The sequence below is a fragment of the Cucumis melo genome, chromosome 4, assembly GCF_025177605.1.
Source record: "Cucumis melo cultivar AY chromosome 4, USDA_Cmelo_AY_1.0, whole genome shotgun sequence".
Lineage (NCBI taxonomy): Eukaryota > Viridiplantae > Streptophyta > Magnoliopsida > Cucurbitales > Cucurbitaceae > Cucumis > Cucumis melo.
The window spans coordinates 34292523-34317109 of NC_066860.1; the positions used below are offsets into that span (position 1 = coordinate 34292523).

Sequence of the window (24587 nt, forward strand, 5' to 3'; positions counted from 1 at the left end):
TAATCGGGTAAATTCAATAAACGTAAATTTTAACTTGGCTGAGTTATTCTTGTTCAGTGGTGTCTATAAATGAAGGAACTGGATGTAACAACCACCATTAAAGGCCTAAATAATGGCATCTTCTCGAGGAATGAATGGCCTAGACAGCACGAATCTCTCTGCGTGATATGTTTGGGCCATAAATTTTTAGAAAACAATAGTTAGGGAAAGGGATGAGTTAGACCTGTGAATTTGGAGGGCCACGCCTTTGGATAGCCGAGAGATTCCCAATTAGCAAGCATGGTTGGTCGATTCTCAATCAGGGGACCCACCTGTAAAACCCCAGTTTGTCCAAACATTTGCAAAGTAGAAACATAGGAACATGCAGACCCACATGCAGTAGAATACCCTTCAAAATGTGCAATGCTTAATAGTAATGCTCAAAATGAATTTCCATTTTTGTTTTAGTTTGAGGTATGCATGGAGGGTGGGGTTCATGTCTAAGGAAATAATGAAGGATGAGTAATACTCGTGCGGGATAATCTCATGCTAATCATAATACATCTCCATAATTTTAATGTATCTCAAATTAAAAGAATCGAAATCAAGATCCACAGCCATTTTTTACATAAATAGGCGGGAGTAGTCATCACTTTAAACGAGAGAGAGGGGAGAGGAGGGAGAAATGATTGCTTTTTCTAATAATTACCGGTCCATTCCAAACCACTTTGTTGGTTATCTAAAACATTGAATAGCATAATCAGGAATCCAAGGAAAGTTTTTCAAGTTCTCGAATTCCTTGACTGGAAGCTTTCTTCATTTCGAGAGCCCTCTTGTATGGAGGGGCAATAGGAGGCTGCACAGGATCTAAGCTCCGATAAGTTCCCTCAGCACCTCTGGGCAGTGGATATGAACGGTCGGAGTCATATCCACTGAGGTCCCCACAGGCAAGAAATGGGATGTAAACTTTATTGGGACCTTCCAGCCATCCACTACTGCAATCTGAGAGGGACAAAATGTAGCAAAATAGAAATGCTATTACTTCCTCTTATGTAACCAAAAATACCAGAGCATTGACCACATCAAAATCAGCAGACACACTAATTTTTAAAAGCCTAGAGACAAGTAGACAGCTCGGTCATAGCGCCAGCTGTAAAACAAATTAATCTTTAAAAATAGGATAAGAACATGCTTGATCTTAGGATACGTCTATCGAAATGTGAACTCCAAATCAAGGTAGGATATTGAGTTTACCTAAGTCATCTCCTCCTGACGGACTTCCCACCTTTTCCAGCAAGCGATGCAGATCTTTTGGATTGAAACCTTCGGGAGGAGAATAGTTCTCACAAACTGCAAATGCCTCTGCATTTGCACCCAGTCAACGTATGAGCTTCGACATAAAGTTAAATCATAATCTAACTCAACTTTGTTTAGAAGTTGTTACTGTGCGTTCACCTAGGCAACTAAAAGAAAGCACTGGAATGAATTACAAATTTAGTTCAATAATTTTAATACTTGTGCCCACTTAGTCCATTCAACTTTCAGACGTTCTAATTATGTTCTTGAACTCTTGATTTTTTATCCTAGTAATTTCTTATGGTTAATACCGTAGCTTAAATGTTTTCTTGGAACTTTGATTTGACTAACGTTAACAAATAATGATCTTGTATGATATACCGTGTGATATAAAAGAGAAAGCCAACTAAGTAAGGGCAGAAAAACCAAAAAACTCTATTTCTGGTACACAATGCCAAATAATCACAGCTTACCTGTTTAAAACATTAAAGCAAGTGATAAAAGGAGACTTACCATAATGGACTATTTGGATTCATGGATGTCCACAAAAGCAACAGTGAAAGTTCAAAAATTTTACTTTTACTCTTGACTATTTTGTCCTCTTGCACACCTTTTTTTATATTACAAACCACCCCTAAATGTACCAACTCCACAATTTGCTGTTGGGCAGACACCAGTCCGACCAGCTAGTATTAATCGATAACAATCTAAAGTTGATTTAAGGAATCTAAGTACAATGGGTATCTAAAAATTCATGCGCAAGAATCCTATGAACCAGAAGCGATAAAGGGATTAAAAAATAAGAATAAGAGAGAGAGAGGCCATTTTCAATTAAGAGAATATCATTTTCTGGAAACAAAATCAATTATAATCGAAAGATGGACTTCTATAGCAACCAATCAACAAAAGTGGAAAACCGAAAGGTTACCTATACTCGAGTTCCGACTGCTTTTTGGCTTTGCAAAAGTCACTACAGGGAAAAATAACTTCAGCTGCAACAGAAAAACTCAAAAATGTAAAAATCATTGGCGGCTTCATAACCATGTATGGAACAACAAACACCCTTGATTAAGCTGCTTATCTAATCCATGATAATACTTGAAAAAATCATATAGTCAATGCAATAATTACAGGGAAAAGGAGCTCAAAGCAAAATTTCCCTTTGATTGGAAGAAGAAAAGTTGAAAGAGAGATTATGATTCATATTGCAAATGCATTTAGTGAGAACACCATAAATTTCTTTACAACACGAGTATGCTACATATTTCTATTGGGTCCTGTAACAACCATTCACCTGACTATACAAAAGGCTGGTATCCTTTCCACGGAATATCTTTGCTATGAACTTACCACCTTCTCTGAGTATGTGCGTAACAATTGTTAAACCCTGAGAAGAAAAGGAAAAAAAGTCCAGCTCATCTCTGTAAAACTCATATATCTCCTACTGCATTGAGAACTAGCTGAAGGAAGAGAGAGAAATAGAGAAAACGAGGCAGCAGCAGAGGACACTGATGACAGCAACAAAATTCAATCCATAAAGGAAAAAGGTCAACCAGTGCAGGCAACATGCAATAGAAAAACCTTTAGAAGATTTCAATATAACTTCATAATATGCAGCAACCACGATTAACCTAAAGGATCTCATCTACCTTGCTCACTTGTCACACGGTATTTTCTATTTGTAGATTCAAACAATTTGACACTCATTAGTGCTTCTTGTTGGTTTTATTTTTTTTATCCTCTCCAGCACTGTAAACGAGAACTGGAGCAACATCATTACTGTCAATGTGCATGCATCTCATGCATTTTCAAAAATATTTTAAACTATTCATCAGCACCATCTAGAGAAATTAAACAGTCTGTACAAAAAAACACTGCACTTACAGCTAGTATGAGCTGGAACTGAACAAACTCGTCCATGTCATGAAGACCAGTAACTACGAACACAAGCACATAATCAGTAACAAAATATCATCAGGTAGAATACCAAGAGAGAATTCAAAAAACACAAATATCTACCATCAGGTGCACCGTCACAAACAACCAGGTCAGCCTTGCACCCATCAAAATGCCTAATGACCTGGTAAAATTAAATATTTGATAAACCATGAACAAACGGATATCACAATTTCATGTGACAATTTTTTTAATAGAAGAAAAAGGACTTACAACACAGCGTGAGTACTCATTCAAAAGAAAAAGTAATCCAGTATGAAGAAAAACGTAGGAAAATTATCACAAATGGAAATTTTAAAACAAAATTGACCATGTTGGTGCATTAGGATCTGGATATGTCTTCGTTTACCATATCAAATGTTAAAAATAGTGTGTACATGATACACACTGCTTACCACTTCAGCTGTCCTAGCATTTGTTATATCACCCTGCACTTCAATAACACCTTCAATTGGAGCCATCGGCTGTAAATCAATAGCAACAATAAGAGGAAGATCGCCATCCCTGCAAATGAAGCTAGAGAATCAATAAAAGAGGGAGATAACAAGGGGACAATGGAGAGAAGGATGGGAAGGAAAAAGTTATGGCCCCATTTGGTAACCATCTGGTTTTTAGTGTTCAGTTTTTAAAAATTAAGCCTATTACCCCTTCCACTTCTAAATTTCCTACTTCGTGAACTACTTTTCAGTTTTTACTATTGTTTTTAAAAACCAAGCCAAATTCTGAAACTAAAAAAATAGTCTTGAAAAACTTGTTTTTGTTTTGGAATTTGGTTAAGAACTCAACTCTTTCACTTAAGAAAAATGTAAATCATTGTCAGGAATTGAGAGAAAACAAGTTTGCTGTTCAAAAACCAAAAACCAAAAACAAGATGATTAATAAATGAGGCCTACATTTTCATATAATAATCTACCATGCTTACTTTAAATCTGGAGAAAGCTTTGCTGGGAGATACAATTTTCTACTGAGGACCTATATATGATTAGTAGGCAAGAAAATGTCAGAACAACTTTGAAATAATTAACAGCAATAAACTATATTTGTAAGCAATAGTTGCATCACCACATACTACATTGCTTTTATCAGCCCTCATTATGTTTAGCGTTTATCAAAACATACTCAGTGTGCCAAGATCCAGGGTCAATGAAGGGAGGAGAGGATTGCACCCCCATATACACTATATAGGCATGCTTTCCAAACAAAAAAGATGCTTGCAAAGACTATCGCAAGAGGAATTCTTCTTAGGTTTATTTGTTTTATACAAAAAAAAAAAAATTCCCCATAAGGCATTGAGTCATTGACCACTAGTTTGATAAACAAATTGCAACGAGAAGACGCTGAAAAGAAATTACCTGGCTCCAGCTACCGGGGGCTGCACATAAATCTACCACTCTCTTGACTCCTGCATATAAAATTTCATTGTAGACGATGTACTTAGAAGCATTTCAAAACACTTATACATGATAAAACAAGATGATTATAAAGTTATAAAGATCACACAAAACAACTCTGTTAGAAAGGTTAATCCAAAATGTTGCAGAAAGATTAATTATCATGACCAACTCAGTGATTGACATACTACCAGAAACATAACAATATTTTAATAGAGGAGCTCAATACAAGAACACACCTTCAAATATGTTAAATTCCTCATCTATCTGAAGAAGTTTAAATGCACTTCTAGCACGCCAACCTTCTTCTTTTGCTTTACGGTAGTATATATCCTGCAAATGAGACCAAGGAATGAGACCAAGTAAACAAATGATAATGAATCAGGAATACAAATAATCAAATAGAATAGAGCTTAAACCCTCTTATCTCTTGAAGCTTTGCCCATGATTGAAGAACCAAGCAAGAGTTACCGGTAGTGCAGAGCAGACAGGCCTCCTGGCAACATTCAAACCCAGCAAGAAAGTTAAAGTTGGGCATCAAAGGAAGTCTAAGTGTATTTAATATTAAATAAAAATATCGAACCCTCAATAAAAAAAATTCACAATTTTTTTATAAATCCAACAAGCCTCATTGATAATCCAATTGAGCACAATCATCAAATTCCTAATTTCCAATAATAACAAGAGGTTTGCCACATTCAAGGATAAAATCGAAATTGAGCAAATATTTAATTGAAAAGTTCAAGCTCCGATTGATAACCATTGAGCTTTTCAATTTTTTGTTTTGAAAATTAGCCCTTTTAATTTATAAAAACCACAACTTTCATTAAGACAGAATGCACAGATAAAACCAAGCCCTCAAAAAAGAGGAATCCCTCTACAAGAAGTGACTCCAACTATAAAAAATCATGTTCATAGGATAATTACAAAAAAATCTTTGAAATCAAAGCTCAATGAGAAACATGAAAACAAACAAGAGACTATAAGCCTCCACTAAACACCCTACAATTCCTCTCGTCCCATAACACCCACAAAATAGCAGACACTAGCACACCAGAGAAATCGGTCTTTCTTCCCAAACGGAGGATTGAGGAGGAAATCCTCTATCATATCTTTAACAATTCTGTGACGAACACTGCTCAAGAAAAAAGTCTAGAAAAAGGCATCCCAAATATAACATGGCTCACCATCTCACAATCGCAAAAGATATTGTCTAAAGTCTTCCTCCACCTTCCACAGAATACAGCAAAAAGGCCCAACCAACAACATCTTCCTCGAAAACCTATCCAACGTGATGATACGGCAATGAAGGACAAGCCATGTAAGAACCTTTTTAGGGATCTTAATCCTCCAAATCGATGAAAAGACCAACTCAACTGAAGGTGAAGGATTAACCAAGCATTGAAAAAAAGACTTACACGAAAACCCGTCCAAAGGACTGGGGCTCTAGACTCTCACATCTCTCCTCCCAAGACGAAATAGGTGATTGAAGAAGCGAAGGAAGAGTCATCATGTCCATTGTTTCCCTATCAGTAGGAGACGATGGAACCCAAAGGAAAACATACAAGAACTCCCAATCCACACAAGAAACCTTAAAAACAAACACTGCTTACACTTGTGAGTTCCTTGGTTATGTTATTCATGTTCCATCAATATTTTCAAAATCCATACCAAATTTTGAAAATATAAACAATTGTTTTTACAAAATTTGTTTTTTCTTTTGAAATTATGCTAAGAATTCAAATTTTAGCTTACAAGCGATGAAACATTTGTAAAGAAATTGCGAGAAAACATAACAATTTTCAAAAATCAAAACCAAAAACCAAATGTTTATAAAAATGAGGCCTAAAAGTTTTAAATTAGGATACAAAAAAGTGCTTTACGTGGTCTAAGAATTCAAACGTTACCTTAGAGAGAATGAACCGTTGTAAAGAAATTGTGAGAAAGCATAACAATTTTCAAAAATCAAAACCAAAACCCAGAAGCTTGTAAAATGGTGCCAAAAAGTTCTAGATTAGAATACGGAAAAGTATTGTACTCATAAACAACTCTAAGATCTAGCTTTAGAATTTTCACCTCAGAGTACCACAGCCTAGAGTAAACGTTTACATGGATAATCTTGATCAGGCATTTCATCGAGCATATTAGGTGCCTCGGAATAGAAGTTCTAACAAATAGACAAGCAAACTAATAGTTACAACTGCTTATATTTAATCAGACACAGCCTGATCAAGTTTCTAACAAACAACTACACAAGCAAACTAATAGTTAATCAAACAACTGCTTAGATTTAATCAGACACAGCCAAAAACAAGTTTCTAACAAATAAAACCAATATTATTTCTATCATATTTGATGTCAACTTCAAGGGACAATTTGTAAAGTTATCAACAACTAACTACACAAGCAAATTAATAGCTACAACGCAACCAATCACCAACTAATTTACAGGTTGACTAGTTACATAGTATAACAACAAACTAATAGGAGCTGCGAAGGATTAAACATAAATGCACTGAATTCGTAAATATAATAGAATGAATTAGGGCAACAGAGGCAGAACGTGTTCGTAGAGCAATGCAAGAAAAACAAGAAAGGGATGAAACTCTTACGATGAATGAGTAGATCCGTTAAAGCTGAAATCAATCAGTGGAACTTCAAATCTTTAGTACAATAGTGTCCGATGCAGGCGCGCCGCCGTTGTTAACCGCGTATTGAATTTTTCTCCCTCCTTATTTCTTTAAAAAAAAAATTCTTATAAATTTTCAAATTAATTGGAAAATCTCTATAAATCCCATTGAAAATTATATTACGGTTCGGGTAAAAAACTTACTATATATGTGTTTAAAAAAAAATAGTAAACTTTGACGAACTATTTATAAAATATAATACTATTTGATTAAATCCGATAAAATTGTAAATTGTAAATGCATGTAAGTTAAAATTAATTAAATTACAAACATAAAAATGAATATTATGTGTCTAGTTTATAAAATTTAAAAATGTTTAACAGATGAATGACTTTAGAAAATGTATTTATGGAACAATGGGTTAGGTTAGGTTATAAAGGAGTAATAAAATATGTGTTTGAAGTAGAAAGTTATAAGATAGAATTTTTCAATAAGGGAAAGTTGAAATTTCTTGTAAATATGAAAATTTCAATCATAATTACTATTAAATTTTGAGTTGTTTAACCTGGCTCTAGAGATATTCAGACAGTATTAAGATCAAATACTATTATGAAGGAATTTACAACCAAAGAATTTAAGCTACAAATGACATTTGTGGTCTCGGTGGAACAAAGACAATAATAATAATATTAATTAAATTAATTAACTAATGATACACAAAGGAGAAAATATTGGCACCTATTGAATGATTAAAAATAGTTTCAAACCGATAGAATACTACAGCATAAGTTTGGTTTAGTTTTATCCATCAATAATTGGAGCTTAGGATTCTATACTAGTTTCATTAAACCTGACTTCATTCAAATGGCATTTAAACAAGAAAAAGAGAAATGAGTGGTCTACATCATGATATATTTGGGGAAATAAAGTGAGGGTGTACAAATTAATAACATTGAACAAAAAATGGTCAGGGAAATACATGCTGGGAAACTAGCCATCTCTTCCAATAGGATAAAACAAAAATATCATCATCAATCAAGAACTCGACAAACAGATAACTAGTTCCTTCAACTAAGATCTTTCAAAGGGCTGATGGATGGTAGTTGCATGTTAGTTTCCAGACGTTATGGGGCCGATTGCTGGTTTTGCATCCTCGGCTTTTTCATGTTCTTTGTTTAGCATCTGGAAAACAGAATTTGCATGAGCAGTGAACGCTTATTATGAGCTAATTGATACATGTGTGCATGAAAACATAAACGTCTTGAAGTGATTAAAAAATTATCCCAACCATATCCTCCATCAGCAGGAAATGACAGTAACTAACCTTGTTATTGATTAAATTATGAAGTGCGATGACGCTCCGGATGAGTGAGGAAAGATAAATAACCAGCATCATATCATTGGTTTTTACTGCACAGTAGGGTTAATATAGATGAAGGCTTTTAAGGAAACAACATGTTAAGCCAACGGAGAATCTTCAGTTTGTAACATACCTGCGAATGATTTTATCAACTCTGCCACATTTAGATTTGGAAGAAGGTTGAATACATCCTGCAATTTTAAGAGGAAATTAGGCATCGGTATATACCTTTTGGTGTAAACTTATAAATCATAATGAATTGGCCTGTTCCATGTTAGTATGTCCGCACCACATAATGCACAAAACACTGTTGTAAATAAAGAACCCCACGATGATGAATAGCTTAAGTAATGGAGTGTGGGAACGTAACCAATCTACAAACATGTGCCATGCATCTAACAATTGACACTCGATCATTATAGAAACTGTGTATTTCTTTAGTCTTCTTTTTTCTTCTTTGGGGGGGAGGGGGGCTGCCTTTGGTTGTTTACTTATTTAATTGATCGATGAAACTGCAACACCACAAGGTCTTACATTTTTTTTTTTAATCTACGAGTGTCCAAACCAGATTACACGCACTTCAACTAATCTCACGGGACAATCAGCCTAGCCTTACAACATTTGGGTGACAAGGTAAGTTGCCACCATAGATTGAGCCCATGACCTCTTAGTTAGTTATTGGGTCATCTTACATATATGAGATATCAATATCCAAAAAAATACTGTCCACGCGATTTGATTTCAAGATATCCTAGTTGAATACAAATTACAAAGGCATTCCAATCCATCAGTTAGGTTATTGACCTATTTGAACATTGGGAAAAAACCAGCCCTTTCCAAGGCACAAGCACAAGCACCCCAATGCCCGAATGAGGTGGGGTGCAATATGTAATTATCAAAGAATAAAATAGAAAACAACTTTTAAAAGCATGTAAATAACAATAAAACTTAAGCCAGGTAACGATCAATTAACAAACAAAAATAAATAAAATAAACATCAGAAAAAGAAGGGAAGAAAAAGGAGCACATAGGTAAGGTACTCGAATATAACACATATTTTCTTGAAATGTTTCCTCCTCTTTTAACTCTGGATCTTTCTGAGTTGCAAAACATGCTTGGAGTTGCAGAATATTTGTCACTTTGATTAAACACGTGGTACAGAAACAGCATCAAATACATACTATAATAATTACTACACATACATACATGTAAATCAGTATAATGCAGTGACATGCAAAAGTATCGCACAAAAAGGGTAGAGAAAAAATGGAACCTGTAAATGGTAAAGAATTTCGTGATTTAATGGAAGCTTCTCATCAATAACAAGATCAAGGTAGCCACGAATCTCACGTAGTCGTGCATCCAAACCTTTTAAAGCAGTAAGTTTTCCAGTAACCTACAAAATATCATTTATATCAGTCAATGCCTTTGTGACCTAATACTGTCATCTAAAACGTGAAATTTAATATAAGTCAATCAAAGACTTGCAGAACAGTTTGAATAAAAGGAAACTGATTAGAGAGAAATGCAAGTCAAGCAATGATAAGGAGAATAACCTCATTGGCTAGTGTACTAATGGTGGTATCCTTGACATCCCTTAGTAAGTGTTCCACACCTGAATTTAGACAAACCAACAATGTTACGTGGTAAACAAAATAAAATAAATATATATATATATTAAAAAAAAACCGAAACTGAAAAACACCTTAAAATAAAGATTTGAATCTCATTTTATTACTCACCAATTTCCTCAACCTCGTGGGCAGCAATGACTGAAGGAACATGAACAAAGATCTTCTGGCTCTTTTGGGTAGCATTCTGTTACCCAAATTAGAAGATGTGTATTGGCAATTAGAAAATCGACTTTATAGCTATTCAGAACCATTCACTCTCAAATGCCTCTGATATTTTGGGGAAGAGATAACATAAAACCATACCTCTTTGACTTCTTCAACATCATAGTAAGCTTTAGTAGGTATTCCCAGCTCCTTTGGTTGTACATCAATAATCACAAGCACAGGATTTGGTACGTAACTAAAAATCCAACACAGAGGATATCAGTGATTCGCAGAGTTACCAGAAAAACAACATTGGTCAAGAGGATACAAAATTCGACATTGAACAACTATAGGATCTTCAAAAGGATCAAAATTGGAGGTATGTTAGAAAACTAGAAAAAAGGAACACATAGATGACGGGGGACAAAATAAATATAATAGTTCTTATTTTTTAACAATGCAGAATTTGAGAACTAGAAACTAAGGAATCTCGAATCCCAAACAAGTGCTGAGATCTTACTTGTGGAACAACTGGTGAATATCCAGGTCATTCTCTCGTAGCTTTGGACCTGTGCTATACCAACCTACTATGTGCTCCTTGGCTGACACATCCACAAATTCATGGCTGTTGTGAACAAACAATTCTAACTAAATAAAAAGCAGAAAAGGTACTAGAACAAGAGAAAATACCATTTATCCTCTTAAACATTGAAAACATCGATTCATGATAGTTGTGGTCAAGAAACCATATGCTTGGATCTTTCTCGTCTTCTTCAAAGGGGACTGAAATAATGAGAGTGCACTATATAAATGTCACCATTAAACAATGACTAAGACTAAATAACATAACCACACATGCATTGCATATATATAAACTTGCTCACTACCCATCAGAACAAGAACCACCCTACTGAACATGGTGGATATGAAACCAGAAAACTACAATGGAGGGAAACTATAGCTAAAATCTAAAATGGTTCGATCTTATGTCCAAACAATCTTGAGTCAGATGGATAATACTGATGTTCCAAAGATATTCAAAGTTTTAAACACTGTGCGCGTAGAGTATCGGGAAAAAACTGGCTGTCTAATCCTTCAAACCTGAAATTCCCAATTAAAGGAATCAATCGAGTATAACGAATTTCCACTGTCATCCAAACCATGAAAGTAGTCACAGCCAACTCGGGTGGAAAAAAGCAGGCAGCTGAATGCCCTAATTAATTTACAATGAGAGGCAATCAAAGCACAAACAATCCTTCTTTTCGTGCCTTTTTCGCGAATCAGGGAAACCACGAGAATGGTACATTTCCAGTCTCCGTAGCCAATACTATTTTATGTTCAACTAACTTCAAATTCAGACAAATACCCAACAAAATACCCAGATTCCTAGAACCCTTGAAACAAAAATCAACCAGAATCCACTTCGAGGTATCAAACCGAATCAAACGACAATAAAATTCAGATCCAAACAGAATACAGCAAGATTTTTAACAAAAGGCGAGAGAAAAATCGGTATGAGAAAATAATAACGACCTGCATAGCTATTGCTGACATCAACGGTACCCTTGAAAGAGCTACCGAGTAAAACTCCGACAACTCGTTTGCGGGATTCCTTAGCGACTCGGTTGTAGTTATCGACGATGCTGAGTAAAACCAGAGGGTGAACTACAACCTTCTCAACTGGCCTCGATGAAATTTGCTGCGTCTTGATCACATCCATGGCGGAATTTTTGCAGTGTATCAGAGTTGAATCGAATTGGCGCTTCCGTGCTAAAGGCTAAACCCACTTAGAAATGGAGCAGCTGCTTATTAAGCCCCTTTTCTTTGAGGGGTTTTCTTGGCAGAAAAGCAAACCTCCGCTGTTATGAGCAACCCACTCGGCCCAAAGAAACCGCGATTCTAAAGCGCGCTTTTTGCTTCCCTCTTCCAATGTTCGGATATAAAGTTTAAAGTAACAAAATTAAGGTCCAAATCTTTGCATTGCATCTAATTCATCATTCTTCTTAAATTCTTATGATGTTTTAAAGTCACCAAACGTTGTTGAGGATTGTACAGAACGAGGAGACATTTTAAGAGAAATAAGTCAAAGTCTTATAGTTTTTATCTACTAATTGAGTCTGTAGATATATATGAAAAATGATCGAGCTATTCTCGATCTGACACTCTACAACATTGGTGATGAAAACCACACATAACAAATACAAACAAGATTTGACAACCAACATAGTTCACTTGTCTACATCTTTATTGTTGGCAACAACCACAAATACTCATTAATCAATATCTATCAATCACATATGAGGACCAAACGACCATAATGTTTTTTAATGTAAATTTAAAGTTTTAGTTCACAGTCTTAACTAGCAACCATTACTACTAACTCGATACGTGTAGACATATTTTGTACGCAAATCAAACTAAATTGCGCTGAAAACACTTTCAATAAAATATGACAAACATATAATTGTTTTGTTAGCATGATAGGGGTAGGACGATTCAAATTAAATACCTCTTGATTGTTAATGCGCTTATATACCAATTAAGTCAATACTCAGATAGGTTCAAAACACTTGCCAAAACTTCATAAACATTCCCTAAAGTGTTTATAAAATAAGTACTTTGGTCAACAACTTGAGAAAATATGGTTAACGACAATCTATCAATATTATTATAAACTCAACCATTATTTAATATACGACTTTCAATGTATACTCTTGACTCAAGATTATTGGTTCGGATCTAATTATTCCTCATCTTGTTTAAAATATAATTATATCCACAATCAAAACATTTATTTTACTTTTATAACATCTTCTTAAAATATATTTCCGTAGTCAATCAAGCATAGAAACTCGATCTATATCACATCACCCGAATAAAACATACAAAGTGACCTCCGATATCGAGGAAATAAAGGTGGGAATATTTTTGTAGGACGAAAATGAATGTAAAAACATAATTGAAAAATATGTTAAAACGTCGATTTGATTCCATTATTTTTGGATTCGTTCAATTTTAACTTTTATATTTTAAATAAAATAAAATTCCATATTTATAATTATTTGAATAAAGAAATGAAATAAATTGGGAGAGAAACCCAACACAATTCGGCAGATCCAAAGCCCAAAACTTCAAGGCCCAATATTATAGAAGGGCCCGCTTCACATTGTCTAGAGATAGAGAGTATAGGGTAAGGCGGACAAGGACTTGGACTATGAGGGCAGCCGTAAATAGTCCTATACGAAGCAGACCAAAGGTCAAGTCCACGAGGACGAAATTCAAACAAAGCAAGGGTAAATCAACATTTACTTTTATATTAAAAAACATCAAACAAAAAAAGGATCACCAATATGAACTTTAGTATCAATAACATAAGAAATTAAACGTATTTAAAAAAAAAAAAAGAGAGAAGAATTTGCAATAAATTTTCATTTCATTGAAGGGTATAAATTTCGAGATCTCAACAAATTCTCATTCCATCAATATCAACACTTAAAAGAAGACAAGGAAAGCAGTAGAAAAAAATGCTGAAAATAAATAAGTGTAAACCAAACATATTATTTATAAAAGAAAGAAAGAAGGAAAGAAAGAAAGAAAGAAAGAAAGAAAGGATATGATATGTTGACAATGGGAAGCCAAAAAGAGAGAGTAACCAATTTTGAAGGCAAAGGCATCCTAATTAGTTGACATTTATTGATCACTCTCTCCCTCTACCTCTTTCCCATAATTTCTACCACATAAACATATCCCCTAATTCATTTCTCTCCCCCTCAACTTTCCAGTCTGTCCTCATCTCCTCTTAATTATTATTCATCTATCTATTTCCACCCATTATTATTTTCCCTCGTTAAAAAAAAATAAATAACTATTATTCTAGGAATGTTCCCGTACTATCCCTCTTTATATATCTACGATCGTGTATAAAAAAAATCAAGGTACCTAGTCAACATAATAACACAAGTTACTGCTTTTTGTGTTATATCATAACAAATATTATTTCATAATATCATCGTTTCTTTTCTTTTTGTTATATTCTATCATTTATATGGAGATTTTGAACTTCTAACACTTAAAAGATTTGGTAGAAAATATATGCATCATGATCAAGTCAACAATGCTTGGGACTGACAATTGATAATTAATATTGAATGATATATAATATGGAGCTGTGTTGTTTTGTTACTATCCATGAGGTATTGGGATCGACCCATAAATTTGGTTGGTGTGAGATTTATTGTATATCCTCTACTATTGCCAGCGTTGTTTAATAAATACCACATAACACTATCATATATATAAATTTTTTACACTCTCCTCTGCCAAACTATAACCTAAAGAACCAACCAAAACTTGCCCTTTTATTATTATTATTGTTTCGATCAAAGGATGACAACTTTTATTTGCTATTGTTGTCGTTTCTCTTTCTCTCTCTCTCTTTTTAATCAGTCATCAAATGTGATGAAAAATTCGAACTATGGTGATAGACAGAGACGATTTGTTTGTTCTACTTGATGAGAGGGGTAGATGGGTTGTGAATATTTTGGAGTTTTGTGGGGGTGTGTTTTATGATATAAATTAAAGGATGGGGGAGTTGGGAGAGATATAAATAATAAATGCATTGACATTCATATTGCCACACCCAAATTCAAATTATATGCCATTTGGTGAATCTCCCAACTGTTATAAGGTTTCTGCCACCGCCAGCGCCGCCGCCATCGCTTCCCCTATCCCCACTTTCTGTCGTTCTCATAAGTTTGTAAATTGTCTTACCCAATACACTGATTATATTATATATTGAAAAGTATAATTGAAATGCTACACTTTGGATATATCTATAATTAGCTTTTTGGTATATTTACTATTTTAGAGACGAAATTTCTTGTGTTGCGAAATAAATTAGGTCGGAAATACAAACTCAAAAGCTTACTTGGAATTTGAAAGTAGTAAATTTGAACAATGGGACAAGTAGTTTGAGAAGCTCTTATTTTTCTCTCAACACACAACACTCTTTTGCATTTGGACTCTCGAGTTTGTAAAGTCAACAATTTAATTTGGAGATTTACGTTGAACTAAACAAACCCCCCTACTTTTTTCATATAATTTAAGTTAATTTAAACATGTGGTTTAGGTTTTATATCTAGACATTTGCTAACTCTTTTTTTTATAAAAAAATTGTGTTACGCATAACATTAGAAAAATCTATATATTGTTCGACACAAAATTCAACTTTGCATCCAATAATTTAAAGAATAAAGAAGAAAAGGTTAATAGGGTATCCTATCTATCGACTTAAAATTGATCAAATAACCACATTTATAATACGTGAAAGATTTATTATATACTATTTATTTTAGTTAATTTTATATTGAATGTCTTTCTACTCTTAATTTTTTCATTCATCTCCATCGTAAATTAGTTTATTATATACATTCTATAATTTATAAAAAGAAAAAAGAAATACGACGTTTCTAGAATTTAGGACCACCTCAAATTGTTTTTTCTTCGGAATGAATGAGTTAAAACATATCAATTATTCAAACATGTATAACTTAATGGATAAACCATTTCATTAACATTTAAAAAGTTGATGATTCGATATCTCTTTTTTATATTGTTAAATTAAAACTGTTAATATTATTAAGAGGTTCGACATTCAAATTCTCCATTACCAATAGAAGATAAATTTAAAAAAATAAAAATAAAAATATTGTTCGAGAAGAATGTTAGGTTACATGAATGGTCTAAAAAAGAAAACTATGAAAATGGAAGAAAAATATAACATTAAAACAACGACATTTTTGTGTATACATATTGGAAGAGAACAATATACATAAAACGATTTATATGATGATTAATTAATCTATGACCATGTTGGCAGCCGAATCTTATTTTTTGTTTTTTTTCCCCATTCTAATAATTAACTTTTCTTTTATGGAAAATCAAACCAATAGAGAATAATTGGGATTTTTGTTTTTGTCCTTTTTTTTTTTTTTCCTTTTAAGTACTTTTCTTCTTAATAACAACTTCTCCATTTTCTTTTTCAGGAGAAACTCGGCCATCAGTTCCGGCGAGAATTCCATATTTCCCCTTTCTTGTCAAATTAGTACACTCAAAACCTAGGGTTCCGCCGAGTACCTTCTGGATGTAATTCGCCACTTCAATCGCCGATTTCCCACTGCTGCAAGTCATTTCTGCTGGCAATTGATTCAGGAACGTGATTTCGTAAGTCGGTCTCGGATTCATAAATACAAAATACGGATCCAGCAATTTGTGTCCATTAACTGTTGTCCCGTAAAACACACTCTGTTTCGTGTTAATGGCGACGGGGACGATTCTGTCTGTTAGCTCCGCGAACAGAGCACTGAATCGCAACAGAAATGGTTCTCTGCAAGTGGTCCCTTCGGGGCAAATTACAAGGTCGCCATCTTCAAGAAGGCGTTTAATGTGAGCCGCATCCTTTTCCCTCTCTCTCGACAGAGCGACGGCCTTGATCGGAGAAATTATCTCTGTGAATTTGCTTATACTGTAAGTAACGCAGCTGATTTTTCTGCCCAAGGCGACGGCGATGATCACTGGATCTAAGACGGTGCGGTGGTTGCAGACGAAGAGGACGCCGCTCTGCCCTTTCTTCGGTGGCGGTGGTGGAGTGCCCTTAACGATGAGCTTGATTCCGAGGAATTTGTAGTTGTACCAAGCGATTCTTTCCGGTAAGGGGATGTTGGTGTAGACTCTGAAAATTGAAAGGATGATACCGATCGGCAGCCATAAGAAGGTCAATAGCGCCGCCAGTGGCGTCGGCCTTTGTACAAATCGGCCGTCGTGGAAAATAATTGGGCTTAAAAGTTCGTTTCTCGGTAGTGGCTCACACTTGGATCTTGGTACCATATAACCTTCCTGCAAAATCAACCACAAGTTTTAAGGTCAAAAATCATCCCCTAAATATCATTTCCTAAACAAAAATTCACATAAACTCTATACCAAAAAAAGGAAACTCAAGTGTCACATCACAATTTTTAATAGTTTCTACCATGGGTTGCAATGCAAGATAGAGCTCTACCCAAATTGGTCTTCCTTTCCATTTTTTTACTCACATGTTATTAAACCAAAAGAAGTCACGGTTACTTTGTGTAAGGTATTGGATGGCTTAATATATTCATTCACGATGAATGAAATTGAGTTTAGAATGTGCGTGAGGAAGGTGTGGGTGTGAAACGAACTTCTTGTGGCAATATGTGAGAATCATACGATGAGTTGCTATCACAATGTTAAATTGATGTTTTTATAAAATCCATAAATTGAGTTTTTGTTTTTGTTTTTGTTTTAAATAAATGTTACGTATGTGAATTTATACGAAGCAAACTAATGCTTTACCTCGAGCCGATGTTAATATGGAAACTTTATGGTATACGGTACACGCGTAGTTTAAATAAGAATAAATGTACATGGTAATAAAACAATATTAATTGTAGGCACGTGCTAGGCAAAAAATGAATAGGAAAAAAAAGAAGAAAAAACAGCTGGAGGATTTTAAATATTTTGAAATCAAAATGAAATTTATTGAGGTTTGGTTGGAGATTGAGTCATGTAATATGTGTAAATAGACCCACTAGGGGCTAATGAAAATGATTTAATGATCATTAAATTAAAGTTAAGTTCATTAATTAAATCTACTTTCAAAAGAAAAGAATATTAATTCAATCCCTCAACTGTTAAAAAAAAAGTAATAATTTCCAAAACATTCAATTTTGTATTAAACATACTAAAAAAAATAATAATCAAATAAATTTGAATGTTCAATTTAAAATTCATGTTTGGATTAAATCCTTTGTTATATTAAACTAATAAAACATATTATTCATTAATTTTTTTTAATATCAATACATTACCTACACACCAATGACATTGTGTTTTCCTTTGTAGATCTGTTTATAATTGCATAAACACCATAACAATGAACACTATTAAATAATTAAGTTGCAGCCAATTTTATGAACACCACAGGAAAACTGTGTAGAAACTTTAATATAAAAAGAATTAATCTTACACATTACATCTTAAAAATTGACAGTTCAAAAAAGATAATTTATTAAGAACAATGACATAAAAAACATTAAGCTTGTCTTAATGATGTAAACATGATTTCTATATCTTACTCTCCAGAAATCCGAAAAACATCCTAATTAAAATTAAATTTAAGTTGTTGTACTAAAAAAACAACTTCTGTATTAATTACTTTTAGCCAAAAAAGAAAAATTAGATTATTGTAATACCTACCACTCTTACGTGACACTTCATATTTATTAATCTGTTTATTAGACCATACTTAGTTCTTAAATGCTATTCTTGGTGAGTGAGTGAATGAATGAATGAATGAATGAAGTAGAAGAAATTTTTTCCTTAATTCAAAGGTATTTGAGAATATGCGCATGTTGATTATTTTATAAATTTAAATTATCATATATAAAAAAAAGATATAGCAAATATGAGATTAGTAGTATGAGAATTGAAAGAAATTGTTAGAAGATCACCTTGCAAATGGACATGAAATCATGATCAGTTTCTCTATCACCGAGCCCTAAATCAGGCAAATCAGTCCCAACTTCCTTAACAAGAGCCGTCTTCTTCAGATCGCCAACAAGAACCCCAGGTTTCTTAACAAATCCAGTAGCCCTACCGGATTTCGTCACTCCAAGCTCTGTTCCGATCACCTTATCAGCGCCCAAAAACGTCTTAACAAACGGCTCCACCATAATCCTCGGATTAGCCGTCACAATAATCTTCTTCCCAAACGAATTAAACACCTTCCATGTTAATGGATGAACATCCTCAGAGTAAAATTTAGGCAAAACAGAGCGAGCCACCATTTCGATATCCGCGACTTTCAATCCAGCAAATGCAACGAAAATGAAAGTCTGAATGGCGAGAGATTCAGATAAGAACAAGTAAATCAAGTAAACTAAAGGGGATGAAGCCAGAAGGAGAAGTCCTCGGAAAATGCTACCGGCTTCAACGGCGACGAGCATGAAGTAAGGGAAAGCGTTGTGGGAAATAAGAAGAGTTCCGTCTAAATCAGCGGCGACGGTCTGGTCGGAACGGTCGTGGGTGGTGCATTTGGAAATGGAGGGGAATTGGCGGTAAGCTCCCATGGGGAATTTGTTGGGAAAAACAGAGAGAGAGAGAGAGAAAGAGAGAGGGAGGAATGACTAATGAGTTGAGAAGAGAAAAGGGGAGAAGACGGGGTTTATAAAGGGAAGGTAGCCAAATGCTATAATTACAAAAATAATGCATGGAAAAAGATCCATGTGGTTGAGAGAGATCTGTACCTGAATTTGGAAAATTTACACAATTTTTACCAACTGCTTCAAACTCTATACTCTTTCAAAATCCACTTCAATTTTTCTATTATTATTTATAATTTAATTCCTCGATTTATATATATTATTACTTTTAGGTGTGTCTCGAGTTCAATATTCTATGTGATTTTAGATGAGCTATAGGAAGAATGGTAGGTCTAAAATGTTGATATCGATAAAAAGCATAATATTAATTTTACGAAAATATTGATATCCATGGATATCAATAAAAGAAATATAAAAACAAAACATTTTTAAAAAATAAAATTTAATTAGTTAATACAAAACTTTATGATTCGTGTTATTAATAAAACAAAGCAAAATATTTACTATTCTTTTTATTTTTTAAATTTTTTTTAAGTACCCAATTTCTATAATTCATATGAATGCAACATCCAAGAAAATGTGATATTAACACATTAACATAAATTTAATATTATAACAATCAACTATAAGTGTCTGTAGTTTTAAAATATAATTTATTGTTTTTAGAAATTAAAAAGATAGCTTTTTAGTTGAATATGTTTAAAAGGATACACTAATAATAATAATTTTTTTTCCCATTATATTATTTAAAATGTCATTTTCTCTTTTCTCATCCCTCTAGTCTTCTTCCCGTTTAATTATTTATTTTTAATTTTAAAATGAGATGTTATAAAAAAAGTAAAATGTTTATAGAGTACTTAAAATTGATGATAGAAATAGAATTATTTAAAAGATAGGTAAAGTTAGAGAGAGAGAGAGGAGTGAAGTATTAAATAGGTTTGGTTAATATTTGTTTTTATTATTAAATATGTTGAAGAAATTAAAATAAATAAATAAATAATAATAAAGTAGAGGTGTAGAAGTAAGGGGAGATTTGAGTGGTTGAAGGTGGATAACATTGAATTGGCCTACTTTTTTAGTTTATAGGCGCCGCCGTCCCATCCTCACTGCCGCATTTAACCGCCTCCTCCTCCGCCCCTCTCTCAAACCCACACAATTTTCTCACCACTCTCAACCTCACTTCTCTCGTTTCTAACCACCTTTCTTTTCTTTCTCTCCCCCTTCTCAAACCCTAAATACTAATAATATGTCATGATTTTCGACATCGAGAAGATTTAATTGATTAATTTTAAGATCAAATACATAAAGATTCGAATGAGTTTTTAGTCTTATTTGTGCGCTATCTATACGATAAATAAATATGAAAACCTATTTGAAATTGGTAGATACATTATACATTATTCTCTTGATTAAAATTTTAAAAATTAGAAGGATAAAAAGAAGAGGCAATATAGTTTAAAATTAAAGTGTTTTTTTTTTTCTTTTCTTTTCTCAACAACCATATTTATTAGGTTTCTTTTGTCTTTCTACCTGAAATTTTTTCTTGCTGTTTTTTAAACCTTTTGTGGTGTATACTTCTCATTCTGCCTTTTACACACTTGCATTCTCATGTCAACAACACCCAACCAAATTATAGTTCTCTCTCTACAATAAAACAAGAAAAGAACCAAAAACTTTACTTCTACACTCAATATATTTGGGCAAAGTCAAAATAAACTATTTATTTAATTTTCCTTTTATCTATGTATTTGGGCAACATAAACAACCAAAGTTGCTTGTGATATTTAGCCAACCAAAGGTAACATCTTTTTAGGGGTGGCCACCCTATCAAGAAGGGTTTTGGTTGGAAATTCATTTTTCACCAAACCCAATTTATCTCCCTATTTCATTAGATATTTTGGATTGGTTTGGAAATTGTTTTTGTTTCCCACATAAATGATCATATAGTTTTCTTTCAAAAGGAAAAGTTAAAAAAAAAAATATTTAAAAATACTATAATAGATTTTTAAAGTGTCCTAAGTATATATGTATATTAACCCATTAATATTGCACTCAACCATGTTTAATTTATGAAAATATTCGGTAAAAACAATATATGTAAAATAGGAAATTTTAGTTACAATCTTCTTTAGTTAATTACATACATGTCTTAGCCAATTGATCACAGTTATTTTTTCGTTCTAGTATTAGTTGTATTTTATGCATAATATTATTTTTTGTTTATCTTGTCCATGTCTTTATTCTCAAAATAAAAAAAACCGTAAAAAAGTATTTTAATGACACTATTTCTAATTAAAGTGGGAGAAACACTATTGTCATTTGGACCACGTCCTAATAAAAGTATAGGATATAGCTACAAATTTCTTGGCAATCGAACTTTTTCTTAGTACAATTATTGATTTATACAACAAATCACATAATTATTAACACATACTGTATATCAATTATGCTATATATACTCACTTTCACGTAGAATTATTTTGGAAGAGATAACATAATTAATTTAAATATTCCTTACTATTAGACCTTTCTTAAACTTTTCTATTTTAATTAGTTGGTTTAATTAGATGTCACAAAACTTGTCAAACCAAAACTCTACTCTCTTTCTTAGAAGCATATGGAAATAAATCACTTTTAAAAAAAAAGCAATTAAAGAAAAGTGGGATTAATTAAATATAAAAATGTTGGCTTTAAATGTGAAACTATGGATTTTGTTGTTGAGAGTAGGAAGAGCCCCTTCTCTCAATTCTTCTACATTTATTCTTACAACTACCTACAACAACTGTCTTCTTATTTCTTTTAATAATTTGATTTACTTATTATTGCCATCAATCAAAAGAAGAAAACAATAAATTTTTTAATGGGATGTATGGGGATCATATATCTTCTGCATTATTTATTGAATTAGATTAAATAATTCAAAGAAAAAAAATTATGCTTTTGAGATCATTTAAGTTGAATTTTTCCACACACAGTCTATAATGGATGATATTTAATCATTTTAATATAAAAACTTTTTGTTTCTTTTTTTTTTTTTCTTATATATAAAAGGTGAAAAATGGAGTAAGGTTATTAGGGGTTATGATCCGAAATGGAGAGTAGAATATAGTGATTGCTGAGGAAGATTTGAATTTAACTTAAATTAGAGTATGTTTAGATGAAATCAAATGCAATAATTATATAGAAAATTGATTAAGTTTTATACCTTTTCGAAGGTTGATAGCTAAAATTAGGAATGTGGGCTTCAGCCAACACGAGTCAAGGTAAGAAGGTGGAACCTATAATTTGGCCACACACATGCATGCTTTATCGATATCTAATAATATATGGACTTTTTTGTTGATGGGCTTGCTTCTCATATTGCAGTAGGATGAGGGAAGACATTTGATCTCTTTATGTCACTTGTGCTCGTTTGACAATCTCTTGAATTTGAATACCAACATTTTTACCTACTAGAACTCACGATTTCTCCTCTTTTTTGTTTTAGAAAAGAAAACCCAACAATTTTGTTTTATGTATATTTACATTTTCCCTTTATCTTTTCAATTGACCCAACTCGTTTATATAGTCCAACCCGACTTATTTGCAATTTATTATGACTACATCGCATTTTTTACCATTTTATTTCTAAAATGTATCACATAATTCTATCGGTTCTTCAATAACACACTAGCTAGAACCAAATAGGGATCAAAATAAGACACACACAAACATCAACGGTTTTATAAAAAAAAAACGAACAATCTATAAAGGTATATACGTATTAAAAAAACACACACACAAACATCAACGGTTATTTAATATTTTTTTTTATTTTGAAAAAATATATATACGTAAAAAAATAGAAAATTTTATTTTAAAAATAACAAGATGATTTTTTTATTTTTTCCATTTTATATATTTGTAAATATGTTTTCTTTTTTTGCCATTTCTAACATTTTCAATCGATGGTTGACGTGATTTTAAAAAGAAATCTATGGTGGGTGTTGATTATTGAATATGTCATTTTATATAGGAGTTTTTTCAAAAATAGAAAAAGTTAGACAAAAATTATTTACACATCAAAGGACAAAATCAAAATCATTAAAAAATAATATTTATTATATTTGATTTTTCTACGAAGTCAACGTTTTATTTACGACAATTTCTCTTATGTTATTATATATAATTTCAAAAAAAAAAAAACGTCATGCATGTTTTTCTTTTATTCGAATTCCCAGTTTCAGAACAATTTGAGTTCAAATTTCATAATTGTATTAATCAACAATTTCTCTCCTTTCTCTCCTTTCATTTTCATTTTAATTCTCTCTCAATCCAAACCTTATATTAAATAACACCTAACGTAAGAGAGTTCTCTACACCTCAATAATTAATGCCAATACAATTTGAATATGAATTTTAACTTTCTAATTTATGGTATAATTTAATTTATAGTTAGAATAGAATTAGCTACGTGTATGTATGTCAATATTTCTATAATTATGTATACAACTTATAATAATTGTTATCTACTCTAGATTTAGACAAAATTTGAGTTGACTTAAATTTATAGTTGTTATAAGTGAATTGCTTAGACTAGAACGAGCGCGTGTGCAATTTAAACATGTGAAATAAACTTACGAATATAGTTATATGGTAAAACGACATATTGAACGAGTACAATTAACACGTAATCGAACAACAAACACATTGATATTAATCTTAGAATGAATTAAACTTACAAATTCTATCAACCTAACTTGGTAGCACTTATTAATTTATATATGTAGGAAAGTGACCCTCCACTTTGTCCCAAATTTATTGCTCCAAACAATTTTTGGTGGATTCATCCAACAATATTTGCCATATGACAAATGTTTTTTATTTTGGTTTCAAGAATAGAATGTAGGTTTAGAATTTTCATCTCAACAATCTAAAAGAGTTTGATAAGCATGCAAAACTCAATCAAATTAAAATACGTGTGCATAATCAATATAAAAAATTTAGAAGGTTTACTTCAACTCGACTTAAATATACAA

General features: G+C 32.7%; 3 protein-coding genes across 5 annotated transcripts; all 3 read right to left on the reverse strand.

The window, feature by feature from the left end:
* Window positions 1–548: 548 nt before the first annotated feature.
* Window positions 549–7395, reverse strand: LOC103486316 (putative tRNA (cytidine(32)/guanosine(34)-2'-O)-methyltransferase). 3 transcript variants are annotated; one of them, XM_051084239.1, is made up of 13 exons: window positions 7235–7364; window positions 6699–6789; window positions 5042–5118; window positions 4862–4955; window positions 4584–4633; window positions 4154–4203; window positions 3627–3735; window positions 3295–3355; window positions 3160–3212; window positions 2570–2662; window positions 2204–2267; window positions 1234–1341; window positions 549–981 (listed from the first exon to the last, which is right to left on the reverse strand). In XM_051084239.1, exons 3-13 carry the CDS (start codon window positions 5066–5068, stop codon window positions 740–742), a joined length of 951 nt encoding a protein of 316 aa, XP_050940196.1. In that variant the 5' UTR covers window positions 5069–5118; window positions 6699–6789; window positions 7235–7364; the 3' UTR covers window positions 549–739. The 3 variants fall into 3 exon arrangements, with proteins under 3 accessions (XP_050940196.1, XP_008442456.1, XP_008442455.1); XM_008444234.3 differs by lacking the exon at window positions 7235–7364 and adding an exon at window positions 5810–5904 and having other exon boundaries at window positions 6041–6784; XM_008444233.3 differs by lacking the exon at window positions 6699–6789 and having other exon boundaries at window positions 7235–7395.
* A 696-nt stretch (window positions 7396–8091) lies between these two features.
* On the reverse strand, window positions 8092–12369 carry LOC103486315 (26S proteasome non-ATPase regulatory subunit 7 homolog A). Its single transcript, XM_008444232.3, has 10 exons — window positions 11924–12369; window positions 11081–11173; window positions 10911–10992; window positions 10550–10646; window positions 10355–10430; window positions 10169–10227; window positions 9886–10008; window positions 8746–8803; window positions 8577–8662; window positions 8092–8434 (listed from the first exon to the last, which is right to left on the reverse strand). Exons 1-10 carry the CDS (start codon window positions 12108–12110, stop codon window positions 8363–8365), a joined length of 933 nt encoding a protein of 310 aa, XP_008442454.1. The 5' UTR covers window positions 12111–12369; the 3' UTR covers window positions 8092–8362.
* A 3778-nt stretch (window positions 12370–16147) lies between these two features.
* Window positions 16148–19613, reverse strand: LOC103486314 (glycerol-3-phosphate 2-O-acyltransferase 6). The gene is made up of 2 exons (XM_008444230.3): window positions 18919–19613; window positions 16148–17284 (listed from the first exon to the last, which is right to left on the reverse strand). Exons 1-2 carry the CDS (start codon window positions 19534–19536, stop codon window positions 16388–16390), a joined length of 1515 nt encoding a protein of 504 aa, XP_008442452.1. The 5' UTR covers window positions 19537–19613; the 3' UTR covers window positions 16148–16387.
* Between the last annotated feature and the right edge of the window lie 4974 nt (window positions 19614–24587).